General features: G+C 35.0%; 1 protein-coding gene across 7 annotated transcripts in view; it reads right to left on the reverse strand.

Annotated features, from left to right (window-relative positions):
• Window positions 1–17,809, reverse strand: part of NFAT5 (nuclear factor of activated T cells 5) — a 113,390-nt gene that overhangs the window by 32,950 nt on the left and 62,631 nt on the right. For 6 of the 7 annotated variants that reach the window (XM_026011587.2, XM_026011586.2, XM_072731611.1 and 3 more), the window contains 4 exons: window positions 15,222–15,780; window positions 8,955–9,147; window positions 5,952–6,142; window positions 3,734–3,906 (listed from right to left, as the gene is read on the reverse strand). In XM_026011587.2, the coding sequence (XP_025867372.1) occupies window positions 3,734–3,906; window positions 5,952–6,142; window positions 8,955–9,147; window positions 15,222–15,780 (1,116 nt within the window). Of the gene's footprint in view, window positions 1–3,733; window positions 3,907–5,951; window positions 6,143–8,954; window positions 9,148–15,221; window positions 15,781–16,224; window positions 16,287–17,809 lie in introns of all 7 variants that reach the window. The other variant, XM_026011588.2, reaches the window with a different exon arrangement.

A 17,809-nucleotide genomic window follows, 5' to 3' on the forward strand; every position in this document is an offset into this window, starting at 1 on the left:
GCTACTATCTGTCACCATGCAACACTATTATAACACTACTGACTATATTCCCCTATGCTGTATCTTTTATTTCATTCTGTAACTGAAATCCTGGATCTTCCCCTCCCTTTTATCCATCTTGCTCATCCCCCAGCAACCTGGCTACCACATCAGTTTGTTCTCTGTATTTATAGGTCTTATTCTTTTTGTTTATTCACATGTTTTGTTTTTAGATGCTACATGTAAGTGAAATCATATGGTACTTTCTCTGACTTTTTTAACTCAGCATAATACCCTGTAGATTCATCTATGTTGTCACAAATGGCAAGACTATATCCTTTTTGGTACTCCTTTCTTTCAAAAAAAGTACTGCTCGTGTTTATCTAATCTAGTCTCTCTAAGCAAAAAGAAAGTGACAAATAGTCAACTAAAAGAATAAAAAAATATCCAATACCTCCGTAATAAATGACTTCTACAAAAAAAAAGGAAGGGACAATATAGGTAATTCAAGTAAAATCCCCCAATATGAACTCAGATCTCTTTTCTTAATTCAAAAGAAGTCTAAATTACATAATATAAATCTCCTAGGTAGAGGAAACAGTTCACTAACATAATCTCTTTCTCTAACCATCCAGAGGCGATGGCTAGGGTGAAATGAATTTTTAAACTTGGCATCAGCACTGCAATTTTAATTGATTATAACGGCAATGTAGCATAGTGGTTAAAAGCAGAGGCTCTAAATCCTGGTCTTAAGATTTACTAGCTATGTGACCTTGAGGGAGTTATTTAATCTCTTTAAATATCAGTTTCATCAACTGTAGAATGAAATCCATATCTGGTAACAGAGAGGACTGAATGATACAATGCTTATAAAGTGTTTAACAAAATCCCCAGCATATAGTCAGAGCTCAAAACATGTTAACTTTTATCACTGGTGTATATCCTTTCCACTGTGTGGTGCTGCTTCTTAGGGCCATTAAATCCACCCCACACATCACCTCCCAGAGAGATATACTTCTTTGCCTTGTGGACAATATTATCATTAATAGTGATAATTAAGAAATGATAATAATTACAGGTGAAATAGTTCAGAAAATTATGTTTTCTAGTTCTTTTGTATTTTCTACTATCTTTAGCCAGTTATATTTATACTTCAATAATACCTTAATGAAAAATAAAATGAAGAAATGATTGAACACACTAACGAAAGAACAAATAATTAAAGTTGGCAACGATTTCTCGGTTTCTGCTGAAGCAGTATAATCTGAATTATCTAGCCATCTCCTGGCTCTGGCCTTCAGAGAGTGGCTATAGTCATGCTCAAAGTATTAGATCACTTTAAAAAAGAAGTGCAAATATACCACTAAAATTGGAAATTCATCCTAGTAAGATTCAAGCTGGGACATATTGTGAATTATAGTAAATCCAGAATTGGAGCACCCCGATTAGAAAAGCTTTAGGGACGTTTGGGTGGCTCAGTGGCTTAGCATTTGCCTTTAGCTCAGGGCGTGATCCAGGGTCCAGGAATAGAGTTCCTCAATGGGATCCCTTGGGGGAGTCTGTTTCTCCCTCCACCTCTGTCACTGCCTCTCTCGGTGTCTCTCATGAATAAATAAATAAAATCTTTAAAAAAGGAAAAAAAAGCTTTAGAACTCAATAAACCATCTACAGATTATTTATTTTGTGCCTATCTAAATGCAACAGAATGGAAATGGAATCTACGATCTGTAAAAGCAGTCTATTTATAACTGCACATCACCCGGAAATGGCCCAAGGAAATACCAGTATCAACAGAAATTTGTCATAATAATGAAAAATAGAGAAATCCAACTGAACTCTCTTTTTTTTTTTTTAAAGAATTTTTAAAATATTTTATTTATTTATTCATGATAGTCACAGAGAGAGAGAGAGGCAGAGACACAGGCAGAGCGAGAAGCAGGCTCCATGCAGGGAGCCCGACGTGGGATTCGATCCTGGGTCTCCAGGATCGCGCCCTGGGCCAAAGGCAGGCGCCAAACCGCTGCGCCACCCAGGGATCCCCCAACTGAACTCTCTTGAGATGAGAATGATACGTTAGTACTTAAAAAAAAATTCGGTGTTTGATAAGCTTAAAGTACAGTTATATAGTCATTTCTGAGATGAATTAAAAGAAAGGGAAAAATAAGAATTACAAAGGATAAAACAATTTGACGAAACTAAAATACATTAACAAAGGTTTTGTAACTGTCCTAGGGGTAGTAGTTGTAATATCCAAAACAACCCAAAGGAAAGTCAACTGAATGGATGGATCTGAATGGATGGATCTGAGTCTCTTCTGCTCTTCTGAATTCAGGTATAAATTATAAAAACACAATGCCCAAGAAAATTACAATCAATGAAAATTTTCTTTTTTTAAAAAATGTTTTATTTATTTATTCATGAGAGACAGAGAGAGAGAGAGACAGAGACACAGGCAGAGAGAGAAGCAGGCTCCATGAAGGGAGCCCCATGTGGGACCCCATCCCGGGACTCCAGGATCATGCCCTGGGTTGAAGGCGGGACTAAACCACTGAGCCACCCGGGGTTCCCCCAATGAAAATTTTCTGAAGTGATACTTAATGGAAAATTTTTCCTATTTATTACTTGTAATAATATTCCTTATAGGGAAACTAGAATATATGATTGAATCTAAACACACACACACACACACACACACACACGTCATTCATTTACTTTCCATGCCAAGATTAGCAAAATAAGAATTTCATTTCTCACTTCCCAACACTATAATTTAATGCTATAATTTGTAATCAGAACTCCGACTGCTATATATTCACAAAGTTCTGCTTATCTTAGTATTTCTTACATTCTAATAGAAAACAGACTTAGGATTAAAGCAACTTATCAATTCTTTGGCTTTCCAATTTACTTCATAAATCATTCAGAGTACTTTTTCTTTTCTTTAAGTAGGCTCCATGCCCAGCATGGAGCCCAATGGCAGGGCTCTGACTCATGACCCTGAAATCAAGACCTGAGCTGATACCAAGTTGGAAGCTTAACCAAGGGCCACCCAGGTGCCCCTAAAGTACATTTTTTTAAAGATTTTATTTATTTATTAATGAGAGACACACAGAGAGAGAGGTAGAGACACAGGCAGAGGGAGAAGCAGGCCCCAGGCAGGGAGCCCAATGTAGGACTCAATCCTGGGTCTCCAGGATCATGCCCTGGGCCGAAGGCGGCGCTAAACTGCTGAGCCACCCAGGCTGTCCTAAAGTACATTTTTTTAATAAAAAAATTTTTTTAAACTAGGCTACACACCTAATTTGGGGGGTTTGAATTCACAACTCTGAGATCAAGAGTCACATGCTCTAGTGATTGAGCCAGCCAGGCGTCACCTCAAATTACTTTTAAAATCAGTTCGGGATGATAATAGGGAACTACAAAATGTTACCACCTTTAGAAGTTTATTTATCCACCTTTAGACTAAAAAATCTGACTATAGCTTTTAAAATGTTTCAAGTTTTGGGATCCCTGGGTGGCTCAGTGGTTTAGTACCTGCCTTCAGCCCAGGGAGTCCCGAGATCGAGTCACACATCAGGCTCCCTGCATGGAGCCTGCTTCTCTGTCCCCACCTCCTCTCTGTGTGTCTCTCATGAATAAATAAATAAAATCTTTAAAAATAATAAAATGTTTCAAGTTTTGCATGATCACAAATTTAGAGATGTCTGAAAATTAACAGAAAATGAAAAAATTCAATATATATTTTCTTACTTACTACATAAAATCGGAGAAGAGGGTGTTTGCAGTGTCAAAGTGGAGCCATCTTTCCTTGTGATGTTAACTCTAAAAACCAATCTGGCACGAGTGCTTTTTTTCTTGGAACCAGCAATTCCTATTCTGGCTTCAACATCAGCATTCCTCAATTTCAATATTCCTACGCAGTCCACCCTAGCACAGAAAAAAAAAGACATTAACTGATATTTTCTGTTGTATAAATAGTGCAATATTCTTAACCAAATAATTTTTTTTTTTTTTTTAGAGGGGGAGCAACAGAGGAAGAGAGAATCTTAAGCAGGTTCTACACCCAGTGGGTAGCCTGACAGGGGCTCAATCTCACAACCCTGAGATCATGATCTGAGCTGAAATCAAGAGTCAGATGTTTAACTGACTGAGCCACCCAGGTGCCCCCCAAAATAAGTTTCTTTAAAAAAAAATGCTAATTATTAGTTTTCTGAATATGTAATACAATCATAAGTTTCCAAATTTAAAAAGTACAGGAGGGTGAATTCTGAATATTCATAATTCTTAATCTTGTCAACTTTTCATTTATAATGCTAATGGAAAAAATAGTAAAGTAAAATCACTATTTCAAAACCTGAACACAAGTAATGGTTTACAAGAAATACTTTTGCCGTTTTTAAATTTTAATTTTTTTTAAAAAGTATGCTCTACACAGAATGTGGGGCTCAAATTCACGACCCTGAGATCAAGAGATAGTCAGGCACCCCAACAGCCATTTAAAAAAAATAAATGAAAAAGAAAAAAGAAAAAAAAAATAAAAAAAAATAAAAAAAAAATAAAAAAAATAAATGTATCCTCTCTGCAGCTAATTCAGATATTAAAATAGAGGGAAAGAATTTTACCTAAAAACAAGCAAACAAAACTATCAACTGTCCCCAAAAAGAACAGAACACTATACAGCCATTAAAATATATGCTTTTAAAGTAATACTTACTATACGGAAAATGCTGACGGTAAGTGAAAGTAAGGTTACAAAACAGTGGGTACAGTATTATTTCAATGTTATCCAAAAAAAAAAAAAAAGGATGGAAAGACACATATCAAAATAGTGGTTATTTCTGGGACGTTGGTGTTTGGTATGTTTTTAGCTTTATATTATTATTCATTTTTCTTCTTGTTTTTTATTTTTCTGTATTTTCAACTTATAATGAATAAGCACACTTTTTTTTTTTTAATTTTTTATTTATTTATGATAGTCACAGAGAGAGAGAGAGAGAGGCAGAGACATAGGCAGAGGGAGAAGCAGGCTCCATGCACCGGGAGCCTGACGTGGGATTCGATTCCGGGTCTCCAGGATCGCGCCCTGGGCCAAAGGCAAGCGCCAAACCACTGCGCCACCCAGGGATCCCATAAGCACACTTTTTGTAATAAGTAACTTTTGCTTTCTTCCTCTATATACATTTATTTTTATAATTTTCAAAAGTTAAAAAATAAGTCTTTATTAAATATTCTTCAAAATTTCCCTTTCTAATTAATCTCTTACTAACCTATTCAAAATGGCTTTCAAAAGGGAATTGAAAATAGAGAAATGTCTTAGCTATCCAATACAAATAATTACAACATAAGTTTACCCCTTTTCAATATATTTGCTGTTGTTATGGTTCAACTTTAGGATTAAAGGACCTTAATAAAAGCCTTAAGGGGAAAAAGTTTTTAATTTAAATCATTAACACTTCCAATAGGTTTTAGGCAGTGAAAATCCATAAGATGAAAAAGCCCCAGAACATTCTTTTTTAAAAAAGGAAAATAAAAACAGAAGGTGAATTTAGAACAGCAATATGCTTTTTCACATCAAGATGGGTCAAAGTACCATGAATGGAAACTCTGTCAAAGAGTTTCTAATATAAACACTATGAGCACAATTTAGGAAAGCAAATCAAATTGTCATTTTTATTTTTTAATGTTACTTTTATTAATCCCAAGTAAGTCCATATTATTTTCAAAAAAGCTAGCATTCCACCTGGCTTTTATTTCCTTGCCTTTCTTTCATCATGGGAATTCCAATGCAAAGGGCAAAAAGAGTTCATTTTAACCCATTACCATTCTGTAATAATCTATTTTTGTACTTGTAATGTTTAAAATATTTTAATAAAATACTCAAAATCTTCTTTTTTTACATTAGAAACTAAAATTTTTTTGATGCCACTGTTAAGGTGTAATATATACTGAAAAACTGTTTCCTAAGTACTTACGCCAGTGTCATGTTGTTGCTTGGATCAAGACCAACTTCTATAACGGTAGTGCCTTCAATGTCCACTTCTTTACAGGGAGTTGTATTTCGCCCAGTTACCCTACAGGCCTGATAAAATCCATGTGGTTTCACTCGACCAGAGTCATTGCCCACAAACACCTGCAACACTACTGGCTCATTATGGCCTTCCAGCTGGAATGAGATAACATGGAATATAAACACTAATTAGCCTTTCAAATAATCTAATTGTCAAATCAAACACTTAAGACCAAGTTCTATAACTAGATAACAATAAATAATTTAAATCCTTAAGAAGAATAAAAGTACATTATTTTCATAAAAAAAGGAAGAGTTGGCTAAGTTTCTGCAGGAAATCATAAGTTTTAATTCTGTAATAATTGTACTTTGATTAAAATTTATGTTTAATGATAAATTATCATTTATAATTAATTTGTACAACCAGATGCAAATGAATACACAGTCCTTCAGGTATTTATAAATTTATAGACTGCCAAAGCATGTAGGTTTCTCAAAATATACCACCACCACTAGTTGAAAATTCACTAAACTGTGTTAGTGGCATCGCTATCATCATCATCAAATGAGTACATATACTGAATTTTTCTCTTTTAAAGCTATTTAAATAGAAAAGTGTTTGAAGTCCAACTGTTTAAATAATAGGGAAATGGAGTATAGATCAGATACGCATACATAACATCATGAAATACTGGACCAAAACATAATGGTCTGAAAAACTGTTAGTTCAACCCAGGATCTGTGGGTCCTAACAGGTCTCTAACAAGCCTTCATAAATTTTAATTTGTATGCTGAAGAATAAATAAATATTTAAAACAGCATTTGGGAATAAACAATTCCAATGCAGATTTTTGTTCAGGTTTACAGTTAAACACTGAAGCTTCTAATATAAAATGCCTGAAATCACAAAATAACTTGTACAATGTACACCAAAGTGCATTAAAAAATTCATACATCTTTTCTAAATACTAACCAGTACAGCTAATCTAATCTTTTCTAATACTAACCCAGTATAGCTATATCTCTGTGAAAAGATATCAAAATGAGGGAAGCAGGGGCAGCCCCGGTAGCTTAGTGGTTTAGCGCCACCTTTGGCCCAGGGCGTGATCCTGAAGACCTGGGATCGAGTTCTGCGTCAGGCTCCCTGCATGGAGCCTGCTTCTCCCTCTGCCTCTCTCTCTCTGTGTCTCTAATAAATAAATAAAATCTTAAAAAAAAAATGAGGGAAATAAGCAGACAAATAACCAATCTACCCAAACTATTAGCAGTATTTGGAACAGTGTCTGGCACATAAAGGGATGCATACTTGTTGAATGAATGAATAAATAAACTTCTGAGATCTGTCAATTCACTCCCTATCACAGTCAATTAATCTAATAATACTTCTGACCAGAGAGTACTTAAAGCATAACTTAAAGTCAGAACTGGGTTAAAAATATTGCCCAAACTATCAATCCATCTGGTTAAATATTTACAAAAAGCACAACTGAAATTTCTTATTTACCTATTATTTATCCTGTATTTGGGGGATTGAAGATGAACTGGTATGGTAAGTAGCAGAGGGATAGGAATGATATTGTACACGAGGCTATTAACCCAACCTTAGAAATAGCCATGGATAGGTTTCCTGATCCTAAGATTCTACCATTATTTCATTAAAATTTAAAATGAAAGGCAGTCTGAATACTGTTCAACTAACACATTTTCATAAACTGTATTTTCTTTTTTTTATGATAGTCACAGAGAGAGAGAGAGAGGCAGAGACATAGGCAGAGGGAGAAGCAGGCTCCATGCACCGGGAGCCCGACGTGGGATTCGATCCCGGGTCTCCAGGATCGCGCCCTGGGCCAAAGGCAGGCACCAAACCGCTGCGCCACCCAGGGATCCCCATAAACTGTATTTTACAAGAATTTACTACGGACTAGCCAAAAGTCATCCTGTTTAATGTTTTATAAGGGGTAGGAACACTTACTAAACATCTCCCATCCACTCTTTTCTGGTTTGTCTTCAAAGAGAAATATTCTTTCTAACAAAGTTTCCCAGATGCTGAAATTTAAGCCCCCTTTCTCCTTCTAGTCTAAATTCTGAAAAAATGAAGTTTCAGTTGATATCCTATTTCTTAAAGTGAAGACTTAAACTATTTATCAACCAATTCTTTTCTGAGATGAATAGTTGTGATTCCTTTAGCCATCTCAAAAATCTTATTTTCCAAGTTCATAATAATTTCTACAATATTTTTTGAATTCACTTTATTTTTTCTTATGGTTTTGTTTATTTATTCATGAGAGACACACAGAGAGAGAGGCAGAGACACAGGCAGAGGGAGAAGCAGGCTCCATGCAGGGAGCCAATGTGGGATTCGATCCTGAGACTCCAGGATCACGATCTGAGCCAAGGCAGATGTTCAACTGCTGAGCCACCCAGGCATCCCTTGAATTCACTTTAAAATTTCTTCTTAAATATTAAGTTTGGGAAGAATTAAGTATCAGGTTGATACCAATGTCAAATATAAGGGGAACATAATTCATGGTTTCCAGATATTTATCAGAATACTCTTTCACTTCCTCTTTCATCTAAGCTAAAATTTAAATGATATCAAAGTAACAATATAGGCTTCAGTTAGACTTTTGCCTTAATTTCTACTATAGATAGCTAGTAATTCTATCATTCTATTGTAGGCAGCTTTTGCTCGTTAAAAACAAAACTGGAGGGGATCCCTGGGTGGCGCAGCGGTTTGGTGCCTGCCTTTGGCCCAGGGTGCGATCCTGGAGACCCGGGATCGAATCCCACATCGGGCTCCCGGTGCATGGAGCCTGCTTCTCCCTCTGCCTATGTCTCTGCCTCTCTCTCTCTCTCTCTCTCTGTGTGTGTGACTATCATAAATAAATAAAAATTTTAAAAAAATAAATAAATAAATAAAAACAAAACTGGAGAAAATTCTTTGTATATTGCTAAATAAAATCAGTACCTTTACTGTAGGAAAGCCTTGTTGTGTCCTGTCCTTTACTGAGCCACGGCTACCCTCAGTCAGGTACCGAGCTCGGTGCTGGGTTTCAGGCTGTACAACTATCTTCAGTTCCTTTCCCTCACTTTTAACAGGATACTGTCCACACAACATAGGGCTCTTCTTTATTCCACTTCCTTTTTGGTTTTCCAATGTTCTGGAAAGTCAAAGCACAACATGGAAAAAGTATCAAAAAAAGGTTTTTTTCTACAAAAGTCATCTAAGATAAAGGAAGAAACAATAGGCAGTAACATTAAAAACAAATGATTATCTTATTGACAATTTACAGCCTAAGGGAAGATACATTTCATAAGTAAAGTATCTCTTAAAATTCCATAATAAAATTTAACTATACAATGCAAAAATAAAAAATGCATATGAGTGGTAGAAAGAAGGGAGGACAGACTGAATGTAGTAAGCCAGGAATAACAGGTAAGAGAATAGCTGATACCTTTCACAATGTACTTTAGTCAAAACAAATTTTAAGGCTACAAGATTAATTATTGTTATTTTCTAATCAGACTTCCAAAGCAAAAGAAAAGTGGGGGTAGCAAAAAGAAACAAGCAAAAGACCTTAATAAAACATCTAAAGTACAGGAGGCATACATATTCTTTTGGATATCTTTCTCAGTATAATTTTTCTGAAAAAGTAATAAAAAATCAGTGCCCCAATTTTTATTGGAAGTTTAGATTTATTCTAAATAATCTTTCTTAGAAGTGTAATTTTTCATTGTATTTTTATTTGTGATTAAGTAACTAAAATCCTTAGCATATAAAATCTTTATAATCTGGGCTTTACAGACAGGCAATCTATTTTTAAAAATTGTATTTCTAGGGGCACCTGGGTGGCTCAGTGGTTGAGTGTCTGCCTTTGGCCCACGGTGTGATCCCAGAGTTCCAGGATCGAATCCCATGTTGGGCTCCCTGTATGGAGCCGGCTTCTCCCTGTGCCTATGTCTCTGCCTCTCTCTCGTCTTTCATGAATAAATAAAATCTTTAATAAAAAACATTGTGTTTCTAATATTTATCATGCATTTGCTATGTGGAGCGTCCAAAGAAAAATATTTCAAGTGGTCATTAGGACTTCAGGCCAACATATTTAACCTGAAGCACTGCAAACATGTGATAAAATAAATATAAAACAATACTACTAGTTTTAACAGATTTAAAATTATCCACGCACATAAATTTTTAAAAAGATTTTTGTTCATTTGAGACCATGAGTGAGAGAGAACATAAGCAGGGGGAGGGACAGAGAGAGGGAGAAGCAGACTCCCCGCTGACCTGGGAGTGGGGAGCCTGAGGCAGGGTTCGATCCCAGGACCCCGGGATCATGACCTGAGCTAAAAGCAGTTAATCAACTGAGCCATCCAGTACGTTTTAAAAAAGAGTCGGGGTTCCTGGGTAGCTTAGTTGGTTAAGCACTGGACTCTTGGTTTTTGGCTCAGGTTATGATCTCAGGGTCATGAGAGTGAGCTCTGCACTGGGTTCTGGGTTCAGTGGGGAATCTGCCTGAGATTCTCTCCTTCTCCCCCTACCCTTCCCCCCCTTAAATGAATAGATTAAATCATAAAAATACAATAAATAAAAGTCATGCCCTATAATGCTTTCTGTAGAACTCACACTGAAAATATAGGAGACAAGAGAGGACTATGGACAAAAAACTCCAAAAGCAAACAGGTCCCAGGAGGAACATTATGACTTCAAACAAAGAAGAGCAATGGTGGTTAAGAAGCCTTAAATCTGGCCCTACTGTTTAACCCTCCATCTCTAACCAAGTTGTTGTCTCTATTACCAAAACAAAACGAGGAAATGCTATATGCTCAATGGAACCAGGGACTAGGATGAACCTCATGGCTAGGAAAGGGACAGAAGAATGGAGAAATGAAGGAATGCCAAGGAATGCTGTAAGACTGACAAGGTAAGTGGGGGAGTTCTGAGAGCTAGTGATGTGCCCTACATCTTCATATGCCCTAAACCTAGCACAATTCCTGAAACCACAGGTGCTGAGAAATTAGTCATTATTTCAAGGCAAATAGAAAAGAAAGGAACAAAGAAAGAAAAGAGACGAAAAAAAGAACACCTATAACAGTAAGATGAGAAAGACTGGATCCTAACTGGCCAAGGAATGCCATTCATGTAAGTTTGACATACGTAAGTCAACGATTACCTGTTTAAGTCATTTAAAAGGCCCTAGAAGAATAAATTCTATGAATCAAAGAGTTGAAACTGGAACAACAGGCAATAAATCCTAGTTTCCCTTTCATCATTCTGGGTAGAAATTCAAACATCTCCTTTCAATATAATGTGCTCTCCAAAAATTTGCTCTTACTTATGAAAACCTACAATTTTATCATTTGTTACTTATTTTAAAATCAAAACAAAAATATTCACAGAAACTATGTAAAAACACCTCCCCCCAAATATTCATTGAAAAGAAAATTCAGCAAAATGCTAACAGTACTTGTACTGAGTGACTAGATTAGGGATTATTTATTTTCCTCTATTTTTCTGCATTTTTCCAAATGTTTGTAATTAGTATCTATTAATTTTATAATAGAAAAGGCAACAGTTTGAAATATAAGGAAAGTTTAGCATATTTCAATGAATTTGGCAAGATACAGTTTTTGTATTCACTTATGCTAGCCAAGCTAATATTTATTAGGATAAATAGATGAACACTATTTTCAGTAAAACAAGATATCTCATTCAGGATGAAGACTGCTGAATGAGTTGACAAGTATACACATTCTTAAAGAAGAATAGTTCAATGTAACTAAACAACTTCTGAAATGATACTTTTATAAGCCCCAGAACTATCTTTATTCTCTAAGGCTTAAATGTAAATATTTATACATATATATTTAGATCTTTAGACACGTAAAACGCATAAAACAAAGAAAATGTCAACTAATTTTTAGAAAAGTAGTCAATGAAATTACTAATTTTTTAAGGCATGATGGCTTAAGAACAAACAAGAGAGTAGCAGTTTACTGTATGGGATTTTACTTTTAAATGACATCTAAAAGGTAAATCCAGGGATCCCTGGGTGGAGCAGCGGTTTGGCGCCCGCCTTTGGCCCAGGGCGCGATCCTGGAGACCGGGGATCAAATCCCACGTCCGGCTCCCGGTGCATGGAGCCTGCTTCTCCCTCTGCCTGTGTGTGTGTTTCTGCCTCTCTCACTCTCTCTCTTTCTGTGTGACTATCATAAATAAATAAAAAATTAAAAAAAAAAATAAAAGGTAAATCCACTGTTTTGGCATACTCTATTCAGAAGTCTTTTTGTTTTTGTTTTTTAAAGATCTTTACTTATTCATGAGAGACACAGAGAGAGAGGTAGAGACATAGGCAGAGGGAGAAGCAGGCTCCTCTAGGGAGCCTGATGTGAGACTCAATCCCAGGACTCCGGGATCATGACCTGAGCCAAAGTCAGACACTCAACCACTGAGCCACCCAGGAGTCCCTCTATTCAGAAGTCTTAAGATGATTCCTTACGATAATTCCTTTGTGTTAAATATCCTTCTGGTTGTCTATGTCACAAAAAAATAATTTTCACTAAAAAATGCCTAAAAAAGGTTTCATATCAGATGACATCATATCTTAATTTCAAGGAATATCTAGAAGAGATATAGGGCTACTGATTCTCAGAACATTTAGTTGAAGAATTTAAAAATAACATGGTGAGAAATGTTTAAACACTGAGTAGTTTTTTTTTTTTAAAGACTTCATTTATTTATTCATGAGAGACACACACAGAGAGAGGCAGAGACACAGGCAGAGGGGGAAGCAGGCTCCATGCAGGGAGCCTGATATGGGACTCGTTGCCAGGACTCCAGGATCACGCCATGAGCGGAAGACAGACTCTTAACCGCTGAGCCACCCAGGCATCCCAGGACTGAGTAGTTCCTTTTCAAATGATTTTGTTTTCTTAATAAGCTCTTTTATATAACATTTAATTATATAAAAATGCTATTTCCATCTTGAAGATCAATATGCAACATATTTGAGAGTATATTTCCTATAATTTAGCATTTGTAAATTATAAATTTATGGCCTATTAGATCTAAGACTATATATACCCTCTCTCTCAAAAGATTTCTAAGTTTCTTTCATTTTTTAAAAGATTTTATTTATTTGAGAGATAGAGAAAGTACAAGCAGAGGGAGCAGCAGGCAGAGGGAGAGGGAGAAGCAGGCTCCCCACTGAGCAGGGAGCCCAACATGGAGTTCGATCCCAAGACCTTAGGATCATGACCTGAAGACAGACGCTTAACCCACTGAGCCACATAAGTGCCCTTCTTTCATGTTTCTAATACCTTTCTTGTTGAAGAATATAGCACTTTGGCTTGAGATCTTCTTAACTGCTTTGAAAAGCCTATTTTTCTATATATTTACGAGATTTTATCCTCTCCTCGATATAGTTTCTATAAATTCAAAATTAAAACTTCTTCCATCATTTCTATTTGCTATTGTCAAATATTTTCCATTACCTAAGAAGCTGGACATTTCTTCTGCTGCTTGATGAGTTTCTGTTCCATGAATTATTTCATGAGAGATTTTTGTCTTGACAAATGTTATTATACTTTCCCTGGGTAACCTCAAATCATTTCTAAGATATATCTATCATACAAAAGCAGAAGCAGAAAAGATGTAGGTCAAGATATCTCTTTAATAGGAACTGCAAATCATATGTGTTGACTAATCCTATGTCAAAATTTTATTTGTTTTTCATTTGGACCTTTAACATTTATTTCAGTATAAAAATGAAAATCTCTCTTCCGGAACTTAAAATTTTTTTTTTTTGCATTGAAGCCCAAATAAACACATACTTATATACACAAGTCTTTTAAATCAGTGCTATCCATGTTTCAGAGCATTATTCTCTAGGTACTACTTCTACAAATATGTTCTAGAATTGATTTTGCTAATAGCAAGATTTTACGAAAGGGTGTATCTTACTGTTTTGTTTTGTTTTTTTAAAGATAATTTCCTAATCTGGACTTTCTAAAAAGAAAAAAAAAACATTTAAATGTGTATTTTTATTTAACTACATCACCCCAAAGGAGTTCTAAATGAGAGAAGAAAAGAAAAACAGTATAGAATAATTATGCCTAAATGGTAGATATTACTTTAAAAATGTAATATGGGGAGAATATTTAAGAACAAGCTTAATATACATTAAAAATATTCTCTAGAATGTTCAACCAAATTTCTAACTTAAAAGAAATGAATGATGTCATCGAGTAGTAAACCAACCAAAAGCTTCTCCAACAGCCTTTGTAACAACCTGAAATTGTAGGAGGTTCTGGGTCAACGAAAGGACCATAATCTGCCACCCAAAAAAAAAATCTCTCAAAATCCACTGAGTTACATTTTATTAAGTTATGTTGAATGCACTACAAAAAAATCTAACTTAAAAAGCAATTAAATATAATAAAAGTACTAAAGGAACTACAAAATTAAAAATAATTCATAGTATTCTGTATTATAGCAATAAATATTCTGTCCTATAGCCACGGAGATATATTTATTTACAGATATGTTTACAGTAAGTGCTGTGAACTGGCGGAGATGAATGAAAATTCAAACGTGTACCATGGTCCTGTTCTATCATCTTCCAATACATTAACCCAGAATCACAGATAAAAAAATTAGTGATATATTTATTCTTCTTTAATGTCAGCACAATGTATCAAAGAAAAAGCTTAAAAAGTACATGAATAAATGATGAGAATCAAACCATCAATTTAGTTTTTTCTTGTTTTCAATCAAAAGCAAAAAGAAAAAGTCTAAAATCCTCATAGAAATGGAAATGGGTTGAACTATATGGGGAGACAACATGAAAGAACACAAACTAGCCCTTTTCGAACGTTTTGAGTTAACTTTAGCCATTACATTGTAGTTATTTCTCTGAGTAAAAATATTTTTAAATCCTTTTAAAATACAAATCCATTTGTAATTTAAAAGTCATTTCAAAACAGATTATTTTCTACTACTTAATCATACCCATAATAAAATACCTATTGCTAAAACCTATTAATAATATGTTTTTCTCTAGTGAAACTTGGTAATTTTAAGTTAGAACTTTCATGTATTTCTATGATAAATTCAGTATCTTTGCTTTATATGCACACTTGAGCTGAGCAATTACAAAAACTGGGGAATGATTTATTTATTTTTTGTTTTGTTTTGCATAATGGTGATAGAACTTTAAAAAATGTGAATACCAACCCATTTCCTGCTTTTGAGTTGCCTTTGTTGTCCGTGGTAAGCTGAGAAAGCACATAGTGAGGTGCTTTGGCACTGTCGGCATCAAATATATCCATATTAGATTCTTCACAATCTCGTCGTTTGACCCCCGGCCTCTGCTTTGGATTTCGTTTTCGTGATTTACGAGGTACCTCAGTGTTATCATTGTAGGAACTGGTGCTCATGTTACTGAAGTTGGAGGGGGAATCCTCCATCCACATACTGCAGCTCTGCTCTGATTCCAATCCACACCCCTCATCCTGGCAGGACATCCGACTGTTATCCAGCAAGTCCTCAGGTGGTGGTGAGATGTACAAGACTGTGTGCCTCTTCGGTGTTGATGGATGCTGCTGAACTGTGTTACTGGTTAACTGCTTTTCACTTACCCCTCTGTTACTTACCCCCAAGGCTGAGGAGCAGCTCTCCACTTGCATAGCCTTGCTGTCGGTGACTGAGGTAGAATAAATGGTAGGGCTGGAAGAGGTGGTAAAGGAGCTGCAAGCACCGCCCATGGAGGAAGAGGAGGGAGCTGAAGAAGCATCTGCGGTGTACAATTTAAGAGTAAATACACTATACATGTTTTCACCTATGCTGGCTAGCAGTCCCATTGAAAATGTGATTCGTGAACTGATTGTTTTTCCCCAAAATGAATAGTTGGAATTTGGTTAAGTTTTAGAATATAAATGCTTCAAGCAATATAAGGCCTAAAAAATGCAATTTTAAAAAATGCCCAAATAGCAATATTTTACTTGTTATAATTGATAGATTTTTAAAAATCTAATTTAATGTTTTAAGCTGTAAAGCAAGAATAAAGCTTTTATTGCCTCAGCTGGATGTTCTGTTGAATTTTAATCATTTAAGATAATAAAACCCCAATATGAAATATATGCTTGTGGTCCACATTCAATGCCAATTAAATAATCCATTATAGAATTTGAAAAGTGGGACTGTGCTTAGCCACAAAATATTAAAATAAGTTTCTAACCTATGAAGCAGAGAACTACAGGTCATTTTTAATGCAGACACTCCCTGCTTCAGAGGCAAATCCTGGAATAAAAATATGAGAAAATAAATGAGAAAAGAGCTGCTGATTATTCCAGATATCAATTATAAAATGAGAAATAAATAGAAAAAATATATAATCAACTGAATTGGAGGCAAAATGGAACTGGTACCGTCACTATGATTATTGTAAAATCTAGAATAAAAGTGAAAAAGTTCGATTTGGAATATGCTGGGCTGTGGAAGATAAGGAAGTTAACCACAGAGGGTATCCAGAAGTTAGAAGTAGCAGTTCAAAACTATAATCTCTAGAGTAAATAAATCCATCCTTTATGGCAGAATGAAAGCTGGGTAAAGACTGATTATTGGATGGATTTCTCTTACAAAGTACTTGATTACACACTCAGCAATTGGTTACCACTATCTATTTCCTCTCTCTTTAATGAGCCTACTCGATTTTAAGGAAATTTCTTAATATAAGTAATAGTAACTTCTATTGACTGAAGTCTAACAAAAAAGAGTTAAATAAAAAATTCTAGTGCTGGGGAAGCACTAGAATTAGTTTCTATAAAAAGGTCTTTTATAAGGCCATTTCATTATTATACCTAGCAAGAAAGATTTAAGTGTATCTTTCAAAACATGTGGCAACCGGCAGAACAGCTTGTTGAAAAATAATACTACTTTAACCATTAAACAGCACGAACTCAGAGGCACACTAATAATGCTAAGGTTGGAAGTTGTCAGTTCTAAAATTTTAGAAATGCCATTTGATCTTGTATAAGATATGGAGAGACTCATAATCCCATACACCAAAATTAAAAATTGGTAACATGTGACAGAGATAAAAGATATGTTTAAATCTAAAATTAGTTTTTACCTATAGCCAAGTGTGCCACTGTGATAAAGTGATAGGATAAAACTTAAAAATGTAATGTGCAGCCATTGGAATTGCAACATTCTTATCAACTCTAATGTAAAGAGTGAAATGTAAGAATGTCAATGTGCAGATAATCAAAAGCCAAGTGCCAAAGATCTATTTTTAAATTAAAAACATACCAGAACACTTAAATCAATTAAAAGAGCTAAATTCACCCATAATTTTTCATCACTGCTGTCAAAGCTGAAGAGCATAGTAATTATATTAGCCATTAATGATGTGATCTACATAATGCCACGTGGAAATATTTTCCCCAACTATCATAAGTCAAAGAACCTAGAGCAATTAAGATGATACCAGTTCCATTTTCCACTTTGTGTCCTTGTCAAATGCAGTAGCTGAAATTGGAAAATTCAGTCACTTTAAACTGCATTCCAATTTAAAGAAAAATTTATCAATTTCGTATCATGCATTAATGCAATGTTTTCTTAGTAAATAAATATTTTAAAAGATTTGTAAAAACTACAAAATCTAGATGCTAATGTCAGTGACAGTTTAGGAGCTGATTTGTAGCCACTTTGGGTTTAAATAACAAGTTTTTTCCTCTTTTTTTTTAAATACTATAAAAATCATTTTTAAAAAATAGAAAACTTATTATAACATTCCTCCATCTGTTCCAACTATTGGCAAA

This window comes from Vulpes vulpes, chromosome 12 (assembly GCF_048418805.1).
Source record: "Vulpes vulpes isolate BD-2025 chromosome 12, VulVul3, whole genome shotgun sequence".
In the NCBI taxonomy this organism is placed as follows: Eukaryota; Metazoa; Chordata; class Mammalia; order Carnivora; family Canidae; genus Vulpes; species Vulpes vulpes.